Source organism: Megalops cyprinoides, chromosome 13, assembly GCF_013368585.1.
Source record: "Megalops cyprinoides isolate fMegCyp1 chromosome 13, fMegCyp1.pri, whole genome shotgun sequence".
In the NCBI taxonomy this organism is placed as follows: Eukaryota; Metazoa; Chordata; class Actinopteri; order Elopiformes; family Megalopidae; genus Megalops; species Megalops cyprinoides.
In genome coordinates, this window is record NC_050595.1 from 10,271,872 (window position 1) to 10,295,035 (window position 23,164).

The following is a 23,164-nucleotide window of genomic DNA, read 5'->3' on the forward strand; positions in this document are numbered from 1 at the left end:
GATGTGGTTAGGATTGAACCCAGACCATAGAGCACAGTTTGTGTTTACGGCAAGCACTTTAGCCAGCAGGCCACTTCAGGAGCCCTAATTTTGTGATTGCTTTTCAAAATAACGCCAGATTTTGTTCTGGATTTTTCGTTTGAAAAACAATTTTCTCTCATATACATGGTTACCTGCTTCTGATATAAATCAAAACTGATGGGCTTGCACACGTCCTCTTCCAAAAGTAGACATGCTGCAGAATCCCTGTACTGTAGTCCCTGATAAACACTCACTGTCTCTCTCTGTAAGTGCAAAGATGTGCATATGTCCCGGGCTGAACAACGCTCAGAGCCACAGACCTGCAGGAACAGCAGGCTCTCAGGACGTCGGTCGTGTTCATCTAGTTTGCTGCCACAATTCATCCAATCTCTTTGGCAAACAATGTTGCTTTCATTACACTAGCTCTCCGCTCCCTCTCGCTGCCATTTTGATTCTGTCTCTCCGCTTTCAGACTTGCTGCTCCATATGCTCCGCTGCAGTTCTGAGAATGCCTCTATTTCTGCTTGCACTTCCTAGAATCACGATCAAGGCCTTAATTGTGTTCCGAGGTCTCCTTTTGGAGCAGCAAAGACTGTTCTGTCTGATCAAAGATATCTGGCAAAATTTTTTCATCACTGATGCACTCAGGGGAGTGATAATCCAACCTTCTGGTTGCTGCTTTTTCTCTTCCAGGAATCTCCAAGGCACTGAGTTGAATCAGAACATTTGCTGTTCTCATTAGGTTGGAGAAACACCCCTCCTCACATCCCATACTCAAAAATCCAAAAGGGATAAGATGATACATTATGCATTGTGTGTGTAAAGTACATTTTGTGTCCGTTCTGAGCTCTGCCTGGCTTTGACCCTAGCTGACTACCCCCGGCGTAATCGTGCACGTGCACTTTTAGCACAGGTGCAGCGCAGACACGTGGTCGTGACCTTGAGGACGACGCTGCCTCTGCTGTCCACCCTTACATTTAATCCGAAATTAAGAGGCCCCTATTTAGCGCTGCGGAAGGGTGACGCATAATTGCTTGCCTCGAAGAAAGTGACTCAGAGGGCTGAAAAAGGGGGCAAAGTTCCGGAATGCCCTCTGTGGTGCTTCGCGCGGCGGAGCCTGGCTGGCAGTTTTAATTTCGTCGACGAAAATATTTACCAACAAAGCCGATGATGGCTGACGCGAGGAAAAAAATTCCATGATGGTGTTAACAATGACTAAGTGTTCTCTGCATTCGCACCAATGAGACTCAAGTCGAAAACTGGCAGGGTGCTTCCGTGGTGTGACGGTGTAGAAAATGCATTAAAGTTAGCTTGTCCACTTATGTCCGCCGGCCGCTCCATTTAAGGTGACGCAGTGCGTTAACCTCTATGCTTATTTTCATTGCCTCAGCGCTAAACTTCCTGCTGGTAGTTTGTGTTCTCAAGTGGTCAGGGCGCATAACATAGCACAGACATCATCTGCCTGTTGAGAGGTAACCGCTAAGGATAGGATGATGATGCATTAACATCAATGTTACTGTCTTATGTAATCAGCAAAAAATATCACTATCTTTAGCAAGAATATACAGTGAAGGTCCAGTCTGTAGGTATTTGTGTTGGGGATCAGCTGCAGTTGCTGCAGTGCCTGTGGGTAGGGCAGGTGCTGCCCACAGGCCTGCAGCACCAGCTCCAGTCCAATGCGGCCCCCTGGGGTGCTGAATGCTGGGGGCCGCTGTGCCCCAGACCCAAGAGCAGCCTTTTCTGCCCCCGTGCCATCCACTCCTGACATCACAAACTGTCATTTCTTGACTTCTATTTTATTATATAATTTGGCACAGCTCAAAATGAGATTGCGCAACATGACATTGCAGTGATAGCTAGTTAGAGTACCTAGTTTTTTGTTCGTCTCTGAGGACGCTGAAAGAAACTGTATTATCATTGAACCCAGTCTCTACTTTTGTCCACTGCACTGACTCAGGTGTGCTGATTCTGACATGCTTCAAGATTTCACCCTGATGTTGAACAATGTTGAGAAGTCTTGTGATGTGATAAAATCATGGCCAAATTGTATAGTTGAAGCTTGCCGTAAGAGAATCAATGAATCAGAAAGTTGCAAAAGAAAGTTTTTTCTTGGACCCATTTTGAAGGAAAATCCTGAAAGTGATTATTTACTTTTACACATTACTTACCATTGTTACTGTCAACTACACACGCGTTGGTTTAGGTGGCTGCATCTAGCATCCATCAGCAATGCTAAACTATGTTTGATGTTTTGCACACATCTTTTTCTTCAACATAATTTCTCTCTGCATTTGTGTTGTGATCATAAAATATATTTTAGTCTCATCTCATCCCCTTCACATATAAAAAAATGCACTTGTACTGTTTGTGTTACCTGCATATCCTTGCCCTCCGACGGCAGCAGCGCAGCGGTGAATAGTCCTCAAAAAGGACATCATTAAAGTGCGGGAGTGGAGGCAGAGAGAGTGAGACGGGGAGAGTGAGAGGGGTCAGACGGAGAGTTGGGCTGCTCAGAACAAGAGTGTGAGGAGGAGGGAAGGGAGTCGCGGCCTGCTTCTCCTGCCATGATTCATCTCAGTCATCTCAGCGTTCGTGCCATCTATCCATCCATCCATTATCCGCCTACCTGCGTACCTGTTCACTTTTCAATTCGTTGCATCTCACTTCATATCTTGGCTTGTGATGGTCGCCCTTTTTTGGTTAGTTAGTGTGACAGCGTTATGGCCTAGTGTTGCCCTTAGCTGTCCCTCAGCAAGATCAGTCTCTCAGACTTCGTCTTGAAGTGTCAATCCACTGTTTTTCTGGCTTCAGTCAGAATGACAAGACAAGGGGCTGTGGATGTCTAGTAGTATGGTTACTTTCTGCTTCTGCCAAGCATCTCCGATGAGAGAGATCATTACTCAGAAATAAAGAGCATTTACATAAAGAAATTAACAATTGCACTGAAATGCACATTAAAGTGATATGAAGGTGGTACCTTTATTTCTATTGTTAGCATTGTTAGGGTCTTTTGTTTGCCAAGCTCCTTGTCAGAGTTTAAGACCAAGTATTCACTGTCATCTGGGCTTAATCTGATTTTTGGTGGTTATTTTTTCTGGCAAAGTGGTGGTCTTATGCTGAATTTTCCATGACCTGACCACAACAGTCCACTGCTTAGCAGTGGTTTTGTTTAAAATTAAACTGCAGTTTTAACTGATAACAGTCAATCCTTCTGAAAGTTATGCTGTAGTAATACTTGTTTTAAAAATATGCTGTATGCCTTCGACACCAATATGGCAATGCACTGTGAGAGAAAAAAAAACCCTATAGACAATATCAGTGATGAAAATACTAGTCAGGGGTGTGGAAGATAGAGTTAAGGCTGAGCTATAAAAATGTTTCTTTTCTACTAACATTGTAATTAACAAAATGCCATTACACCCATGAAATGGCAGAGCAGAAAGAAAAAAAAACGAAGAAAAGTCCAATATTTTGTCCTTGGGAAAAGCCCTTTCTTCCCCTCTGTAAATGCATTTGATTGGCTGTTACTTGGAACTGTGTGGGACACCCACATAGGTGCGAGGTCTGGGCTCTGGGGTGCTGCAGTTCCTTGAATGAATGGTATATATGGCCATAATTTTCCAAGGTGCAGGTGACTGAGGTCAATGTTTTTGTGCCATGTAGCAAGGGAAAGGTGATTGGACCGCTGTGGTTTTAGCGTAAGCTGGTGATTGAGAGTAACTCCAGAATGGCCTCACTGAAATGCAGATGCTTCTCCTCCTGGTCCTAAGCCAGCTGTTGGTCCCTGTGTCTGGCAGCTATGTTGGGAAAGGTGCCATCCCCTGATGGAGCAACTTTTTCTTTCTCCCTCTTTTCTGTCAGTCCCACTCTTCCAAAGTCACATAAATTCTCCACCACATGTGGCACAGCTAAGGGTATGGGAGTTTGCCCAGTAAGACTGTGCGTGGAATGGATCAATACAAGAAGTTTAATTCATTAGTTCATTTTGATCAAAAATACTTGTCACCACCAGGGGGTGCTACAGAAAACAACAAAATGTCCTAATAACAGAATTTAAAAAAAATTGAATAATTGCAACATATGTTTTTTTTTTTATCTATTAAATGTTCTCAGCATTTGGCAAAACAGTAGGATGCATTCTTGGACTTCTGTTTCCCAGGTACAGTGCAGTGTCATTTTAAAAAGTGTGTTGAAAATTGTATTTCAATGTCTGTTGGAAATCATTGTCATGTCAGGCCACACAAGAGTGTCATGGTGTGCTTACTTGAATTTATGGAATCATGGTTACAATGTAAATGAATGTTATGACTCACCAGTGTAGGAATCTTGAGTGGGGACCAGTCCACACTGGATGCACCTGTGAGTATGCAAAGGGTTAAAGGGACAGGCCATTTAAAAGAAATACCACTAGAGAATGCAAAGTTTGCAAGTTAAACTACTACTATGCATTTAGTATGCATTAAACAGACTATGAATTGCCATTGCAAAACTATATTAAATAGATCCAACAGGCTAAGTTTAAAAATTCTTCATAATTCTGTGTTTCTTTTTATCAATATCTTAGTTTTTTTCATTCTTTACTTTCATTGCATTTAGTAATGTCACAGATCATTGAGCAGTGCTGTGAAATGAGTTTTCAATACACAAAATAATATTGTAAATAAAATTATTCAAGTCAGTTTTTGCAGCTCAACTTTCTGTGTATGCAATAACTGCCAATAAGACACAGAGTGTACTTCTATGCTGTTGTTGTGTTTGACTTTGCACTCAGATCAAAGGATGAGTGGTGAGCAACTTAAACAGCACAGGGAGAGAACTGCTGAGAGTTCTCCTCACTCTCTCCCTCTCTCTTCTCCCCTCTATTTCTCTCTCTCTCTTTTTAATAGAGTGCCACACGTTACTCTGCCCGCAGTCATAGCCAATTTGTCATGTGCCATTGCTGCAAATTACTATGCAAGCCTCCCTGTAATTCTCCAAAAGCATGCCCTTGCCGTGCAACACAAGCGGACAGGAAAACAGACCCGAAGGCATCCCTGCGTCTGTCTGTTGGTGTCCCTGGGCCTGTCTGCCGAGAGCCGATCTGAAGAGGCCTGAAATAAGAAGCTCTCGTGAAAGGGCATTTGTGAATGAGGGCGTGGCGGATTCCATCAAAGCAGGGAAAAGCAACCTACCAGTCGGTTGTAGTGAGGGCTCGCATGTCTGAGACAGAGGAGCGTACTCATGACTCGGTCTGTGTTCCCTGTTATGTTTCATTCATGTGGGTCATCTTTCTTGTAGAGAGGAAATCGTACAGAGTTTTCAGCTTGCACTTCTCCCGAGAGCTGAGGCTGGAAGAAACATAAAAATATTGTGCAACTCAGATGCAATAACTCAGACATTAACTGGTGCTTTGGAAACCAATACCACTTCACGAAGAATCTATTTCTGTATGATGTGTGCCTGTTATGTATGTTACAGTTGTATCATCCTTATAAATTAGAATGTAGTCTAACTTACTGCTTCGTCATCAAAAAGAATCACTTCTCATCTCTTAAACATGACCAGACCTGATGTCGAGGCCACATCAATAACAGGGATTAAGCCTTGGACACACATTACTATTTACTGTCCAATAATAACTATTCAAATTTGCTTTGAGCATTAAATGATTAATGTTGAAACCTGGTGTATGAACACTGAAATAAACCTCTGTCTTAACAGCGCAGATCTTGGGCATCAAATGCTTATGAGCTATGATAATTGTTCCTTTCAGAACCCATGAGCTGCAATTCATTTTCTTGCAAGCCTGCCTTTTTTTTTTGGAATGCTGGAAAAGCATTGTTTTGTTTCATGAGCCGAGCCCACAATGGCTGCCAATGAAATATGACCACTCAACAATGTGATGCTCCACCAGCTGTCCCCAGCAAGCTATTTCCTGTAGAACCACAAGGAAGAAGCAGAAAAAGAGCACTGTGGCAGGAGAGAGACACTAGCAACAGGGCTCAAGTCCCAAGGCAAAAACCAAATACTGAATGAGGGGAGCTAATTGATCTGTGCTGAGAACACTGAGTGCCTATTTGATCCACCGTTTATTTGCCCCCATTGTATGGCTGAGAAATTTTAGCTGCATCCCGAGGTGGTGCCACCCGAAACAAATCATAGCCAGCTCATGTGGTGTGACATCTCTAATGAGTTTCATAACTACTGCGTGTCCTAGGCTTCAGGTCTCGCCTGGAACATCAAAGGCATCGCCCCCACTCCAGGAATGTTGGGCCCAGATGCCTCGACTCCTTAGAGGTGGAAAAGAGGGGAAGGGGCCCCTCCTCGCATTATTAATTCATCGTTAATTAAGGGTGACTTTGGCATTTCAAATTTGAAACAACCCAAAGGGTTTGGACCCGGGTCGACTTCCGGTTCCTTCCGAACCAATCAGCAGAGGTTGGGGAGAGTATTGCAGTTCTCCTCCACAGGTGAGTGTCTCAGCACACATACCAGTCCTCAGCATCAGAGAGAGAGACAGTCTGTAGGGAGTCATTTCTAGTCTGACATGAAAGAGAGATTCCTTCTTCTGAAGGTCCTGGGTAAACCAGGCCTACTATTCAAGTGCACATTTGCTAAGTAGGCGGCAGGATTCATCTCAGTACCATTGCAGAGGATTTTATTTCAGAAGTTTTTACAACAAATACACTTTCAGATTATAGCAGTAACTGCTAGGCTAAACCCTAATAACTCAAATATTATTGTTCTGATGATGAGTTAACCCAGTTGTGGCAACAACTTGTTTCATCAATGAAATGTTGTGGAAGACTCTGAGTGATGAAGAGACACTTTTCTGTTTTTCGAAGTTGGTTTTGGTGAAAAATCTTAACTAATAGAATGTGGTCACACAAAACAATCCTCTCACAGAATAAGCATTACAGCGCATCATCATAAATGATAAAAGCTTGAGGGATGTTTTTATTGCAAACTGTGAAGCTGATTTAACAGTTCTAAGAAGAGTTTGAATTATTTATGCTACTCATCAATAATGTCTTTCAGCTTCATTGAACTTTCACTGAACAGTTAGTGCTTTATTTATAACAATTCAGTTGTCTCCTGATAAATGGTTACCAATATTGGACCAAGTTGGGCTCTCCAGGTAAAAGCAAATTGAAAGCATTTAGTTAGTGTTAACTCCTTAATTGGTGCACAAGCGGGAATTTGTTGAATAAAAAATGAGAAAGCAGCAATAGAAAACAGCCTTTGATATTAAGCAATCAATATCACACAGACTACCTTATATACAGGTTCTTGATAACCTGATATAAAGGGCTTCCCAATCTCTAAATACAGGCCACAGTATGATTTCTGTACTTGCACATAGATTTAATAATTCATTTTCAACATAGGAATAAAATTGTCAAACACTGAATATTTGATTTTTCATGATGAAAATTCTTCCAAGAAAATGAGGAATTTCAAACATTCTCTCAGTCACAGATTCAAATACAGAGAATTAAGGTATTACAGTATTTTGATACAGTGCAAAGCAGTTAAACTCAAATACTATCTTGAAATTTCTATCATAATATACATTTTAACTGCCACAGGGGTTCAGATTTTGGGAAGATAATTATTCCATCAACCAAATATATGTACATGGTGTATATATGCAGTATATGTATTACTGTATTTTCCTTAATACCCCAAAACATTTGAGTTCTCCAAATAGTGTACTATATTTGCAAGTCCATCTTGAAACTGAGAGGATGGAATTAGTGAATACTACAATATCTTTCCTCAAGTGAAACGGCAAGGCTTTAGAACACATTTTGTTTTGGTAGCACTTATAGTTTGTGTCTGTCACACCCACTCCTAGTCAGCCAGCTCAGCCACGCCCAGTTCAACCCACTCAGCCAGACCAGCCACGCCCAGTTCAGCCTGGCTCAACCACTCAAGCACAACTGTAACCCATTCATCAATCAAGCCCTGGCTACTTAAGGACTACGTTCAGTTGCCTTTTTGTGAGGTATTGTTCCTGCAATGCTACTGAGTCTGTGTGCTGTTGGGTGCTTGTGAGTTTCCTGTGTTTTGACCCTTTGCCTGTTCTTTGGACCTAACTAATGTTTTTGGATTTGGATTTGGATTTGGATTTGGATTTGGATTTTCGTATTGCTGCTTCCCGGTGCAGACCTGTTTTGTCCCAGACCACGACTTTGGATTCTGTTATTAAAGACCATTCACCGCACTTGGATCCCAGTCTGTTTCATTACAGTGTCTCTTCAGATACACTTTTGTCTACTTTTTAACATAGGAAATGTACAATGGATTTAAGAAATGCAAAAGATATTATATGTGCTGTGTGTTGAGCCATAGCATGGAACATTCTCTGTGTGGGCAACGATATCAATCTTTAATTGATGGTTGAGGATTCAATGAATCACACAGAATGAATGAATTAAAAAGGGGGTGCTTAGCCTAACCCCCCCCCCCCTTAATCAGGAGTGCATCTGTCAATGTTGACCTGTGAGGAGGGAGGGGCAGGCAAGGCGGGGGGGGGGGGGGCTGGAGGGGTGGGAGGGAGGGACACATCTGCCAGTTTGGGGTCACTCAAGTACAGGCTGTTGTCGGGAGGTGTTTCAAATGTGAATCTGTTAAAAGCGCTACAAGACAAATACAAATGAATTTGGCTTAGATGTTATTATCAATGTGAGGAAAGTGGCCTTCCGTGAAAAACTATGCAGTAGGAACTGACCAAATAAAGTTCCTCGGGGAAAAAAATCTATATATTTAATTGTGAGGAGCCTGGGAGAGCATTAAATTAAAATTTAAGATTTTATTATGCAATGTAATTTGGGAGTTTTGCATTAGGTGCCAAAAGCACTGTCAGATTCAAAGAGCCAACTAATTAATACCAGAAATTGCTGCACCATGCAAAGAACACAAATGAAATGGCTTGCTTTTCTACATGTAATAGACATTTTATGTTAGCTGAAGTATCACATTTATTTCAAAGTGTTCATTTTGCAGACACTCTTATCCTGAGCAATTTACAAAGCGAGGTGCATTAGCGCATGTGATAAGGCATCACGAACAACATTACTGATCTATGGTAACCGTCAACATCTGTGCTTGTGAGTATGAATGAGAGAGACTGAGTGAATGCATGAATGAATTTGTCTTGTGTAAACAACACCCAGCCCATATGTATGGAGGATGATAGCTGACTTACTTAAATTGAATGCCAGTTAATGCTAATTTACATCCAAAATGTACAGGCTTCTATAAGATAGTGAAATAATTGCTTAAGTTTCTAATGGTAGTGATTATGCAATTCATTAACTAGACAGTGGTTAAAATTGTTGTTTTAGTGTCAGAAAATGTTAGCTCAAACGTTACCATTGTTTAGCTTTGTGCAACTCGTTTACTTATTTGGCTTGAAAGCTAGATCTGCTATTGTGTAGGTGCAAGACAACTAAAATTTCTTTGGTTTCCTGCTGACTAGCTAACACATATGCTTTTACCTGACATAAAGAACATCTATTCTACTTCTATAGTAACGACCAGACTCACCTACAAACCTCACAAAATGAACCATAACAGGTTAAGGCTAAAGTTTGCTAATGCGTGTAGTTTTACCACCACGTCCGACAGTTGATCAGTTCACTGGTATATGTGAGGGAGGGATGTGTAGCCAGCTTTGATTTATTTTCTGTTATTGTTGTTGGATTAACTCTGTTGCTCAAGTGTGAGTCTAGATCTTATTTTACAAGGCTGATAATGGGCAGTTTTGTAGAACTGATAATTGCTCGCTTCGGAGCCAGAGGGGGGCAGCCAAAGATCCACATGCCAATCTGGGACAGCAGGTTGCTGGCCCCTAACTTCACCTATTTATTTTCTCTATACTGTGAGCTTAGAAATCCACCTGAACCATCCCTAGGATGGTGTTGCCCAAAACCCAGTGAATGGTAACAAGCAGACAGCTTGTGAAGCAACAGCTAAGGCTTTGGAATAGTTTATTCAGAACACAAAAAAATCTCTGACAGAACACGTTTCAGCGACCATGTCCGACCATGTCATCGGCTAATCAGCTACAGATCAATTTATTGTGCAAAGTTTGAAAAGACAACATACTTTTAAAGCTTACTTTTTTAGCCTTTGTGGTTAGTGTAGTTTACCCCAGCCACATCGACCTCAAAAACTGTCCTAAATCTTCCATGAAACCCTCTGTGCAAAACAGGAAATAAACAAGATATATTTATTTATTTGTGCATTTATTGTCAGCGTTTACTTATTTTGCATTAATTGTCAACATGTATTTATTTATTATTTGTATGTTCATATTTTTTATTTTTCAATGTCAGCTGTCGTCCTCCATAAATATGTGCTTACAAGACACATTACTGTAAATGCAAAAGTAATTCAGCATGTGGCCAGCAGAATATACACCTGTGAACAATACAGTATGTTTTCATGATAAATTGGCCTCTCATCCAGGCGTGCTAAGGCAGTAAAGCAATATCAGGTCATCAAAAACATTCATTTTCAGCCCAGCCTACTCCCAGTACGCCCCTCACAAAGACAATAACGAGAGCGAGAGAGAGAGAGAGTGTATGCGTGCATGTGTTTTCTCTTTGTTTAGACAGCCCTTGGTTCTTCTTGATTGCAGGATGGACACTGGGGAAGGTCATTTTGCATCCCAGATGATTGAACAGATGATTGAATGCTTTCCTGCGGTGGAGAGTACTCTGTGGGTAACTACTCTCTGTCCTGCTTTAATGTCATTCCACAACCAGCCCTGGAATGGGAGTGCGTGAACCATACTCTGCATTCTCCTGCTCAGCATTAGCTCTGGTGTTACCCACGCCTCACCAATTCACGTGCCTCAAAGAACGTAACAAAAGATGCGATCTGATACTGTGGGCATGAACATCATTTCATTATTTTTAGTTTTTACTGTGAATGGATTTTAGAAACTTGCTAGCACAATTGGCACACATTCACCTCCTAGTGTGGGTGGCGCAGAATGTATTGTTGACCTTTAACCCTGCATGTTTACATGCCCCTGTCTTCCAAATCATCACCCTTCCAGCCTCTTTCTCAAATTTCTACACACTTAGATTTCAAGGCCGAATATCTCACCCATGTTTAGATCACATTTCAGGAACAAAACTTCTGTCTGTGCAGTGTCATTTTAAATGAATTGGATATGCAGCCAGCACTGGTGGCACTGACTATGCACAGAGTGTACAACTAATGCATTGTAGAAATATGAGGGATACAGTACAACCAGAGTGAGGTGGAGAGAAGGGAGGATAGGGTGTGCCATTACACAGTTAAAGGATCTTTTCTAGTGGCTGCCATCGTGTCCTGCTTTGCAGCAAATCCTTCGGTTGTTTTTTAACTGCACTTTAACGCGATTCTTCCTGTAGATTTTGTAGGGCTTGTAGCCCTGCCCACAGCCTCTGCGTCCTGATTTCCGACTCTGGCAGGCGGCAGTTCATTCTGGCGAATCCGCAGCAGCGAGAGACAAGGAGGTCAGATGATCAGGCACAACAGCACAGCACAGATGTTCCCGGTGACTTCAAAGTCTTGGAACAGCTCCGAAGAGAGTGACCCGAGCATGTTTTATTGAAACGGCGCCCACGTGCGCCCCCCTCCTTTGCGCACCTGTTTGGGCCCCTCCCGCGCCCCCTTTTGAACGCTCGGTGACAAGAGCTCATGGCTGAACACGCCCCCTCCAGCTGTCAAGTCCAATCAGAGGGGCAGCCCAACCCATGGACATCCTGGTAGGAACTTGCCCCTCCACCACATATTGAGACTGAGAGGCTGGCACCATGTCCCAGCCAACACAATAATAGGAATAGGACATACCTAGCTTCGTTTCAGTGATGCATGTTTTAAAACAAATCTCCTCTCTCTTATTCATTTGACATGCCTTCAGATACGGTCTGTCGTTTTCCGGTATGAACCGTTGTTCTTGTGACTCTGTTAGATGCACTTTGGCACCCTTGCTTTATGAGTTAGTCTGAATGAGAGCATCTGCTGAGTGACAGAATGTAATGTAATGTAAATGTAAATGTTATTTGACTTTGGTTTTATCTGGTGTTCCAATGTGTTTGATCTTAACTTTCATGAATGAAGGCTTGTGAGGACGCTCTGCTCTGATATTAATCATATGATAAATTCAAAGTGCCCCGTAGGGAAACGATGAGAAGCGACTCTCCAAAAATCAATTTAAAGTCAGTGACCGGTGGCACCACCATTATTTATTCAAAATGCACATTTTTCTCACTAACTGATTATGGTTACATTTCTGCAGCAGCTGTTGACCCTCATTACCCACACATGAACCGTACAGACATACTGTATGTTGATGCAGGGTGAAAATGTTAAGGGGTGTTAGGGTTAAAGAACCACACTTGGAACCAGAAGGTGGTGTAGCGGTAAGGAGCAGGGCTCGTAACCCAAAGGTTGCTGGATTGATTCCCTTCTAGAGCAATGCTGTTGTACACTTTTGCAAGGTGCTTACTGTACGTTACAGTTCCTACAGTAAATATTCCACTGTATAAATGGAAAACGTAAGAAGTATAACCTATGTGAAGTGCTCTGGAAAGAGTTTCTGCAGTGCAACTAAATGTAAATGAAGATGTTTGTGTAGCACTGTTGTAAAATCTTTAGGAAATGTACCTATCATGAAATTTCCAACTGAAAGTAAACTATGAAAATCACTCTGGATAACAACATCACTCCAATGAACAATAACGTATTAATGGCAATGACCTACATATACTCACATGTGTTTGGTATACATACATGCATTGGCCTCCCTCAGGGGCAGATTCAGAAGCTGCACAGAGACAAAACCAGGTGTGGAGGGATAGCGGTCAGCTCCCTGTCACGTATGCTGTCGTTCTGCGGTAGTGTTGCCTCCATGACAAAAATACAGCTCCAGTGTCACCTGTTGTTCGGGAAGTCATCTAATGGGTCTTCGCAAATAACAAATGAAAAAAGAACAAAGAAAGTGAGAGAGTGGCATTGAAAGGTAGGAATCGGAATAAGTTTAGGCTTTCAGTCTCTCTCTGAAGTGTCGTGAATGACATGTAATCAATCTACGCCGCTGAGAAACACTGGAATCGTAATGCAATAGGGGGTCCTCACAATGGTTACTGCTTCATGTTAACACACTGATGGGGGTTCTCAGATTACACTCCTTGGCGGGTTCCCAGGGTCTCTGTTGTCAGACATCAAGAGGCATGACATTGGACAGCCCTCCCATGGCACTTGTCCCCAAACAGACACGGTCCTTCAGACCACCGGAGTGTGAAATGAATCTGTAGGCTTACAGACTTTCTTCAGAGAGAAAGGGCAAGAACTACTTCAGAAAAAAAAAAAAAAAAAAACACAAACCTTTTACAGTCTGGGATTAATAAAGGAAAAGAAATATACTGAAACCAAATGGGACACAGGCAAGTTTTGAAGTCAAAAAAAAAACTTCAGATTAACAACCGTTCACTTCAAATGAAAAGAAGTCCCCAGACAGCAGCAAAACTTCATTTTATCCCTTCCAAGCACCCGCTGTGACTGTTCACCCAGTAGAAAACCCAGCACCGAAATGATTCTGAAAAGCTTGTGGATTTTAGCTCAGAAATGATGCTTTTTTCATGCTAATTTTGGAATCTTAAATTACTTGTGTTACTGTGTTTGTGAACCTGTGGAATGATCACAGGTCACAGGTAGTCCTTTTGAGGAAATACCAATTTTTTATATCATAATAAGTCAGAATATGTACAACCAGCATTCACATCGACATTTTTTTGTTATTACTGTTTGTCTTACTTGATTTGTAGTTGTCATATTCATCACCAACACAACAGCCACAACTGAAACTACCACAAATGTAAGACAATACTTTTGATGTAAGACAATACTTCCAGGAATGTGATTGCTTTTTAAAAATATGTATTTTTAATTTGTTTAAATGAGTTTGAAATGGGTCACACTGTTCTAGAGCTCCGCACATCACATTGAACACAAAGAAACCTGACTTAAAAAACCATTAAGCAATGACAATGACTAAATTAATGATGTGAAGAAAGGCAAATGAAAATGTACCGCCACTGATGTAAACAACAACAAACAACTGCGGACAGAGTGCCAGTACTGTATAACCGGGCTGCGGTTTCTGGATGAAATTTTGCACTCTCTTTTTGGGTGACATGCGATCGCTCCTATTTGTAGGCTACATATATTATTGTGCAACTGAGAAAATATCCAGGTAGTTTTTAAAGCGCCGTCTGCCCTTGTATATGATAGCGATATGGGCTGCTTACTATCAAGCTGCTCATTATTTCTAATGTTATGAACATTAACAATGTACAGTACAAATGCATTTGACAGAAAAGAGCTACACCTTTGAATTTATCATTAAGTCGCTCCACAACGTACACAGTAAAGAATCTAGCAAGGTAAGACGAGGTATTTAATAAATTCCATGTCAAAAACACTGCTTATAAGCTTTCGCGAAGCTGATTGAATATTTCAACACACTACATTTTATAGTGCTTCATATTTTAAGTATACGAGGCGGCTACTTCTGCATTTCCGAAATTGCAAATTATCCCCTTTAATTAAAAATGTGGCGCTGTAACGCTGCGTTGCTTCTTACGGCACAAAAAGCTGCTCGCTGATTGGTCGGAATCCGCGTCGATCAATGCTTACTTCTATGGACCTCCCTGTCTCCTCTGCACTGCGAGCTGTGCGCACAACCTGCTCCACAGCACCGACGCTGGCGGAGAGAAGTCGCGCATGTTCCCAGAACACAATGCTGTTTGGGTCTTAGAGCGTCTCTGTTCATCTGCTGCAAAGAAGACGAGAAAGAAAAGAGGAGAGAATCTACCTACCCACACTGCGAGCGAGAGGGACACCGACCGGAGGAAGCGTCTGGACTGGGAAATAAAACAATTGTTGGACCATCAAAGAAAATAAAGGATTGCGTTAATCTCTGAATAACAGCAACAACGTTGTAATACAATATTTGTTTTCTTCAATCAAAAATGTCATCGTCGGGTAAAGACAACAGCGGTGCTCAACATGCTAATTACGTGGGACCATATCGCTTGGAAAAGACACTCGGGAAAGGGCAGACAGGTTGGTCTTTTAAAACATATTCCTTTTATTTTTGACGTGCAAAGATGGTATCGTTGCATCATTCCCTGTCTAGGACGCTTATTCGCAGGTTGGGCTGTGTAATTTATCGTTAATTGCATGTTGAGACTGCGGGATAATGCCAGTTCGGTTTATCACGAATTTGGGACTTGAGGCTCCCGACAATAATGCTTGTTGTAACATGATTACAGTGGAGAGCTCCACAGAACGACAGATTTTATTAATGTTACACATTAATTTTGTTCTCTGAAATGCTGAGGTGGCCAACCGTTGTTAAGTGAAGGTGGATATTGCACAAGGAAACCGGCAGTACTGGCGAATTGATTATTGAAAGAAATTTAACTTATTCCCGGTAGCTGCGTTCGCCTGGCTGCTGCGTTTTGTGATTTACGTATGTGACATTAATTCCGATTTTGCCAAAAACCTTTATCTAAGCTTAATGCATATTTCTTCGTAGTGTTTTACATGCCCCTTCACCCGCTCACTGTTTCTGTACGAACGAGTTGTTCACCGGTGAAGTGAATGAGGATTTTGTTGCCTTGCAACCATATAAAAGTGCCGGGTATGGAGAAATATACATTTCACGAGGATGTAGCAGAGGAAGCGGCTGTAATTTTGTTCGTCGTTGTCATCTGTGATTATGCTGTTAAGGGGTGTACGGGACCAGCAAATGCTGCTGAATAGTCGTATTGAAAAAAGATACTACGCCTTGACTCACAAAAAAGGCCAAATATACGTAAACGCAAGCTTTAAACGGTTTTTGCATCATTGTCATGATAGAATTATAGTCAAAGGAGACAAGACGAATGAGGAATTTGGAGAAAGTATTTTGGTGTCGATTTGCTGTTTTGCCTTGGATGTATTGGAAATGGGGGTGCGGGTAAACAGCGGTGGAAGTTAGCGTGGAGCAGGGAGGAAGGTGTCGACCCAAAAGGGGAGAGATGAAGTGATGCAACGCTTGATGATCGGTCCTCCAAAAATGAGAATGCCCTATGCAGCTCCTGTCCAGCTCTTGTCTGAAACAGCCACACTAGGCGTTCCCTTCCCTACCCATCCCAGCTGACACTCGACTGTGGACTCATTCTGCAGTCCGCAGTTTTATTCTCGGGATTTCGTGTGCGTGGATTGAGAGGCTGTGAGGTAACTATCATCCGCCCATACCGTAGGTCCTTCTTAAAAAGGCAACGAAAAAAAGACGATTTTCATAGACGATTTCACATGAGTATTCTGGGTTTGTGTTTTGTACTGAGTAATCATGTAGCCAGCGTGCTTTAGTCCCGGTCACAGATGGGCGCAGTGATTGTTGTTACTGTGCAGATTAACGATCACATAATGGTGGTATTGAGATGACATTTTAAAAGCTGATTTCGGATTTGCTTCCTGGCCGTAGTGCTTGAATAATTGCATACGAAGCAAAGGCCTGGGACGCTAGTATGCAAGTAAACACCCTTTAACCCCTGATTTGAAGCTAGCATAATCCTTCTGCAGATGACTCTTTATAATGGGTAAATTCAATCTGCTTTGTTGGAAATGGTTATGATGAAAGTAGTCAGTGCCAAAGGTGGCCCACGTTTCCTGAATTTAAAAGCTGTTCGAGCCACCGTGGTCATTGGATGTCCATGGTGGTAAATTTGTCTTAATCAGAGGTACCAGTCATTGACTGTTTGAAACTTTGTCCTTAAAAATGCTCAGGACTGCAGAGAGGTGTTATGTCTGAGGTTTCAGTGAAGATAGATATATTTTATATAAAAGTCATTTAAATGATCTTCTTGTAAAATGCTAAACAGTCACCTGCCCTTTCCAGTGGGTAGGATACTTGTGTGAAATTGGTCCAGACTCTCTCTCCCTGCTGTGTCCTGGCTGCCTGTACATCTGAGCATGATTGAATCTATGGCAGTGCGTAGAACCACTCACACAGTACATACTGTACAGTGGGTATTTAATCACAGATATATCTCACAGAGGCATGTGCATGCCTTTCTGCTGGGAGGGTTTGATTACGGATTCCCATTGGATGTATCCTTCTCTGTATTAGTTGCTTGTTTAACAATGTCTGCCTGTGAACTGTAGGTGCTCCACGGTGGAGGCTCGATAGGTGCTCATTGGCTGGGTCTTTGCTAGCTGCAGCGGGGATGGTATTTATAGAAGGAGCTGCGAGGCCCAGGGTGCTCTGGCTGTCCTGCGCGGCGCTGGGTTCATTATGTGATTAGGCAAAGACACACACACACACACACACACACACGGTCCTCCGCTGGCTGTGGGTGCGTAATCCCACCATCAAAGTCACTGCTGCAAACACTCACGTGTGCCTGGGAAGAGCTGCAAAAAAAAAAAAAAGAAAACACCTGTGCAGGAAGAGAGACGTGTCACACGGCTCTGTCCAAGGCTGCCCCGGGGTAGGGCTGGCGGCAGGGCTGCGGCGCTCCCGTGTTTGTGTCGTTGCTCGCCCTGCATCTCAGCCGGAGGCTTTAGCGAGGGGGGCAGGGGGGGACATGGAAATCAACCTGGAAAGTTTGTGTCATCGCAGGTCATGAGGTGTCTCCCTTTTATGGCTGTACCGCAGCACCATTCCGGCTCTTCTGCCCCCGGTTTCCTGAGGTCTTCATGTTGTCTTTTCGTTTGGCAGTTGTCCAAGGAGTTTGGAGTTCCTGGACTGCTGAGCCTTAATGGTGGTGGTGGGTGGTGGGGGGTGTCATAAACCCCAAAGCCCTTACAGATCATTTGCATGTGTTGGCCACTGGTAGACCTGCTCTGCCCAAGTGGAGTTTACCTACTTAATCAACTTTATGGCTGCTTGAGTAAATATTCTTTCCAGCAGTCTTCTCCTTCTGCATTGTAACCTCTCAGATATATGAGTAATTACGAACATGTATCCTACAGCCTATATTCCGTTGTGTTGTATTATGGTTGGGAGATGGATGGATTATCAGAATCAGAGTATCGTTCATTGTATAAGGTTGTCTTGTGCCAGCATGCATGAGACAGTGTGCAACAAGCAATGTTTAACAATGAAAGAACTAAAGCGGGCATTTTGCATTGTCATCATTTTTAGAATCAGTCATCTTCTGTTATGAGGCTGTGCATTTGTGATCTCATCTACATATACACCGCACATTCCAGCATAGTGAAATCTGCAAAGGAAAGGTAACCATAAACGTATAATTGTGGTAGCAGGATTTTTGAAAGAAAGTCTTGGTTAAACATTTATTTTAGCAAAATTCATTACAGTACAAACATTGTGGTCTTTCGCAGTGGCTCAGAACTGATCAAATATTCAGTATGATTATTCAATAGAAATATGAATCTCTGCACTGAAGCTGTTTAGATAGCTTTATCTTGTGCAGTAACTTTGTTGAATCACTTGTGTGTTAAGCTGAATCATTCAGCAGAGACTACATGTTTGGTGATAGTGGAAGGACAGAATTTGTTAAATGTTTAGGATCTCTTGCATATTTACTTGGGTCCATGTTGAGAAGCTCTTATTGCACAATTAAGAATGGGTAGCTAGGGTATACATTACATAAAATTTCCACCTGCCACTGTCTGTAGAGTGACAGTTTATTGGCATTTTCTCATAATATGCAGCAGATGACTAGTTAATGGATATGTGTTTCATTATATGTGTAATGTGTACACATCAACACAAATTCATAGGGTTATTGTTTGAAATTTTACATGGTTTACATTCTCTATGTGAAGAGACACTGTGATCCATTGAATCTGCTCCCAGCAGTCACATAGAATTATTGATCCATATCCTAAACAAAGCCAGAGCTCTGTAGGATCTGTGTGCTTGCAGCCAAGACAGCGTCTCATGTTGAATTTGAATATCTTGCTTGCTTGCGTTAGCTCTGTCAAAATTTGCACCTGTGTTATCATCAATAAATATTCACCTTTGCCACCTTCAAGCACTTTCTTTTGTGTATGTATTAGGAATTATGTCAGATATTCAGGGATCTTATATTCTGTATTTTCATTTGTAAATTTTAGAGGAAAAATCCTCATGCATTATTGGTACACTGGAACATGTGAATGTGTGTGTGCGAGGTTCCTTTCCTGCACTGCCTGGAAGCACAGTTGTAATTTTCTGAGTTGTGGTTTGAAGGTTAACTCATTGTCGTGGAGTTCACGGCATGTGTGTGATTGATTTGACAGCGTAATGCCTGAAGTTTTGTACTCTGATATCCCCATAATATTAGCTCTGAGAGTGTGGAGTCTGTATTGGGGAATTTGTTTTGATGTCGCTGTGGTATGGTCCATCACATCCTTCTCACCTCATGCTAAATGGTTGGAGAGAGGTCATTGCACGTGATACAATCAAAAGACAGTTTAAATCTGACTTTGATTAATTGCTGCTTATATATGAGGGTGATCAATACGGATCTCATAGATTTTCTTGCTCCCGGAAGGAATCCATAGTGTTGTATGGACATTTATGTATGATAGCTGAGATGAGAGAGCCCAGTCAATGCTGTCGATAGGAACAAGTCATGGGAACTGTTGTAGTGGCTCATTTTACACAGACCCATTCAGTATGTCTCTTATCCATCCCAGTTGCTACAGTACATACAGCTACAACAAAGCTCATGAATGCCCCAGCAAATTTGTGCATGTCCTGACAGTTCGATGCTTCTGATTCTTATTCTTTTTCTACTTTTTCTGAGATGCAGGCAAGAAGAAATAGCTGTTCAATAAGCTGATCAAGGTGATATCTACATTAGAAGGCGTCCTGTGCATAAGACTGAAACAAACCTGTCATGCATCTGTGTATCAGTCTATCAGTCATTCTTTTCTCTTTTCTCTTTGCACGGATGCACAATTGGATGTTTTAGCCTCTTATCAAGTTTTACAGTTGTGTTAGGTGTTTGTGAAACATGCGCATTACTGTACTTACCTCCACCTTCAACAGTATTATACTCAGCGTATGAATGGTAGGTGGGTAATTTGTTTTTTGATATTGCAAGTTTAAAATGCTGTTTACTCATTTTCCACATGGTTGCTTTTTCAAAGTGCTCCTTGTGTTTGATTGCGGTTCCTAAACTCACAGGGGAGGGTGACACGCTAGAAGACATCCAGCAGTTTCAAAAGTTAAACTCTTGGGGTTGTTTGGGAAACTCAACAAAGCATGGAAATTAGGTTGCGATCACCTGAAACAACAAGAATCATAAGGAGTACCCGAAATTTCCATTTCACTCGGATGGATGGAAAACCACATTTTTTGCTTTAATATTGGTAGAACTCCAGAGCGTGTTGTGGTTCTACCAATATTAGCCTAAATACGCTCCACAAACAGATAGAAAAGGCCCCAGTGTGGGTATCAGCTTTCAACTCTGTCTCATGTTCTGTATGCTTTCTGTGTTTATATTATATGAAGCAGATTGACTACATAATTTTGCAACTGCCATTAGTATACCCTTTAGCAGATGTCTGTTTAAACATCTGTTGTTTTCATTTAATATGATTACATCCAGTTATAGACATGCCCGTTACATGTGTAAAAAATATAATTCCAAGCCACTTCATGTTGTAGACACTGCTAATGTTATTATTAGCGGAACCTGAAAATTCAGTCCAGTTTGCTTGGGAAATGGGGATTATTTTGACCCATAATTTAATGCACTGCGAGTGAATGCAGGATGTTCTGTTCATTTTGTGCTTGTATACTGCACCAGCCCAGCCAGAGGAATAAGTCAGGGATCTGCAGGTCCCATGATTAACCAACCCGTTTGCATTTATGCTCCGTAGCAAAGCCTGTACTCTCCTTCTCCTCACTGCCGCTCTCTACCCGGAGTCGGCCGCAGCTGCGCTGACTAACTGGTGAGCTCCGGGGCTGCGGTGAACTACACGATGACATTGCACCACGAGAGTCCTGGGCGGCGCGCGGCGGCTGGGGGGAGGCGGGGGCCGTCGCTGTGGTGCGACGAGTGTCTGTGTTCCGGTACGTTCTCCAAGGCAGGGCCGCAAGGCCTCTGGGAGAGCTGCGCAGCGAACAGGCCTGCCGTCTCTCTTTCCGTTTCCAGAGACGTGCCCATATGTCATGACAGAGCTTTACTGAAGAAGGCGGGGTGGGGGGAGGGAGGGAATAGGGGGGGAGGGGGAGGGGCGTCGGAGCTCAATCGGGATCCCTAAGGGAAGACCTAAAAAAAAAAAAAACGCCTCCAGATCTGTCGCCTCCCTCCAATACAAAAGAGGCTTGGTTTAGCCCCTGCCTCCATTCGCAGCAGTGTCTGCATCTCTGTGGTCTCTCTGTTCTTTCACTTCTATTGACATTGTGATCATACAAGGTGTGGGCTTGGATTGTCGGGCACTCCTACCGCTTAATTTGGGGAAAGGCTGTTTTAATGTAAAGATGGAAAGCTGCGGTTGCTTTTCCTGCTGTGCTGGTGAGAAAAGCAATCAGTCTGGAGAACAATCAGCTAAAGAACTGTGGATCCCACAGGCACTCAGGCCTGCATGGTTTTGGTCTTGTCAAAAACGCCCGTTTCCAGTTGCTGGGAAGCTGTTAATGAGGGCATGTTTCTTCGTAGAGAATTTTCTGCCCAGTCATATCCTACAGCCTCCATTTCCCTCTTAACTCTGTCAGCAAGTAGATCTGCTGTGCGTCTGAAAAAACGTGGAGGCAGTTTATTTCTTTTTTCATGCTGTCGGCCCCTGCTGCACCTTTTTCAAAGTAGCTCCCAATATATCATACACTAGTAACCTGTCCACTTAAGGTGTTGAGCATTTGCTTCTGCTGCCTGTTGTCTTCCACTCGGATATAACCATTGCATTACACACCTATAATTTGCTGTCTGACATAGACATGAATGGTCACCATTTTTTTCCCATGTGGTTCAGAACATATTCCTGAAACAACTGGATTTTTATGAGGGCAGCTGTTCAATTACTCCAGTGCTGATGGAGTATTGTGGAGACTTTTCACCCGATTTCTCAAGACTGGCAGTGACGTGGTAGTTCAAGGCTGGGTAATAAGTGTTCCATACATTATTGTTGCCCATTTCCCAGCAGCCAGGCCCTGAGGAGCCAAAGTTACACCTCTCACCTAACCTTCCTTCCCTCACTGCCGCCCTCCTGCTAACGCTGCCTCCCTAACCAGCCATGACATCCTAGGGGCAGCGCTTTAATGATGCGTGGGAATTCCTGGGTCTTTCGTGGAAGAGAGTGTAAAGCCAGCCCTGGTGTCAACATCAGTGGGAGGGGGGGGGGCACTCGGAGAGGGGTGACAGATCTGTGTGTCTAGAGAGGGGTTGCGAGATAAGCAGCAACCACCATGCACCCTACTGTAGTGCCTTTATATTTCCCTGTGCTTCCGTTCAGTTTACTTCATCCCAGCCTAGCCGTATTCTTCCTTCAGCTCAGACATCCATCCGCTGGCCTCATCCTCCCAGCAGCATCAGTATAGTGGAATGTTGATGTTGATGTCACTGTGTGGTGCCTGTCACTCTCGCCCACAATTCACCGTGATAAAGGCCTCTGCCATTGACCACTGTCACCTCCCACTCCATGCCTCTTTTCTCATTTTCCGTGGCGCGATACATATATGAAGCCAGCGGCGTGTTAAATCAGACATGCCCCACGGTGGAACGGCATCGATCAGTGAAAACGTTATGAATCAAACGATTTTCAGAGATTAATGACGGGGGAAGGGGAGGGCCGCCTCGATCGTTCTCTCGCCGCCTCAGAAGTCTTTTCCGAAACTGTTATTACAGCTCCACACCTCGATGAGTTAATGAATCATTTTCTTCTGTGTTTCTTGACTTGAGAGGGTGAGGGCCTTCTGTGTTTTCGTGGAACAGAATGGGGCTCTTAACTGCGCCGTGGGATGCTGCTGTCCTGTGTTTCTGCTTGAGGTTACGGGGTGAACGTGGGGTGAGAGCCAGCACACCACGGGTGTATTAGAGGGGTTCCAGTGGGCTATTTTTGGGTCGTAATGTAGCACATCCCAAATGGTGTCTCTCAGCTTTGGTAAGAGCTGAAAATTGCACTATATGACTGAGGTGCTGTGCTGAGTTTCCTA

The 23,164-nt window shown here is 42.9% G+C and overlaps 1 protein-coding gene across 4 annotated transcripts in view; it reads left to right on the forward strand.

The window, feature by feature from the left end:
* The first annotated feature begins 14,762 nt into the window (after positions 1 to 14,762).
* brsk2b (BR serine/threonine kinase 2b) overlaps positions 14,763 to 23,164 on the forward strand; it is a 176,873-nt gene continuing 168,471 nt past the window's right edge. For all 4 annotated transcript variants that reach the window (XM_036543494.1, XM_036543491.1, XM_036543492.1 and 1 more), the window contains exon 1: positions 14,763 to 15,129. In XM_036543494.1, coding sequence (XP_036399387.1) covers positions 15,036 to 15,129 — 94 coding nt within the window. In that variant the 5' untranslated portion in view covers positions 14,763 to 15,035. The remainder of the gene's footprint in view (positions 15,130 to 23,164) is intronic.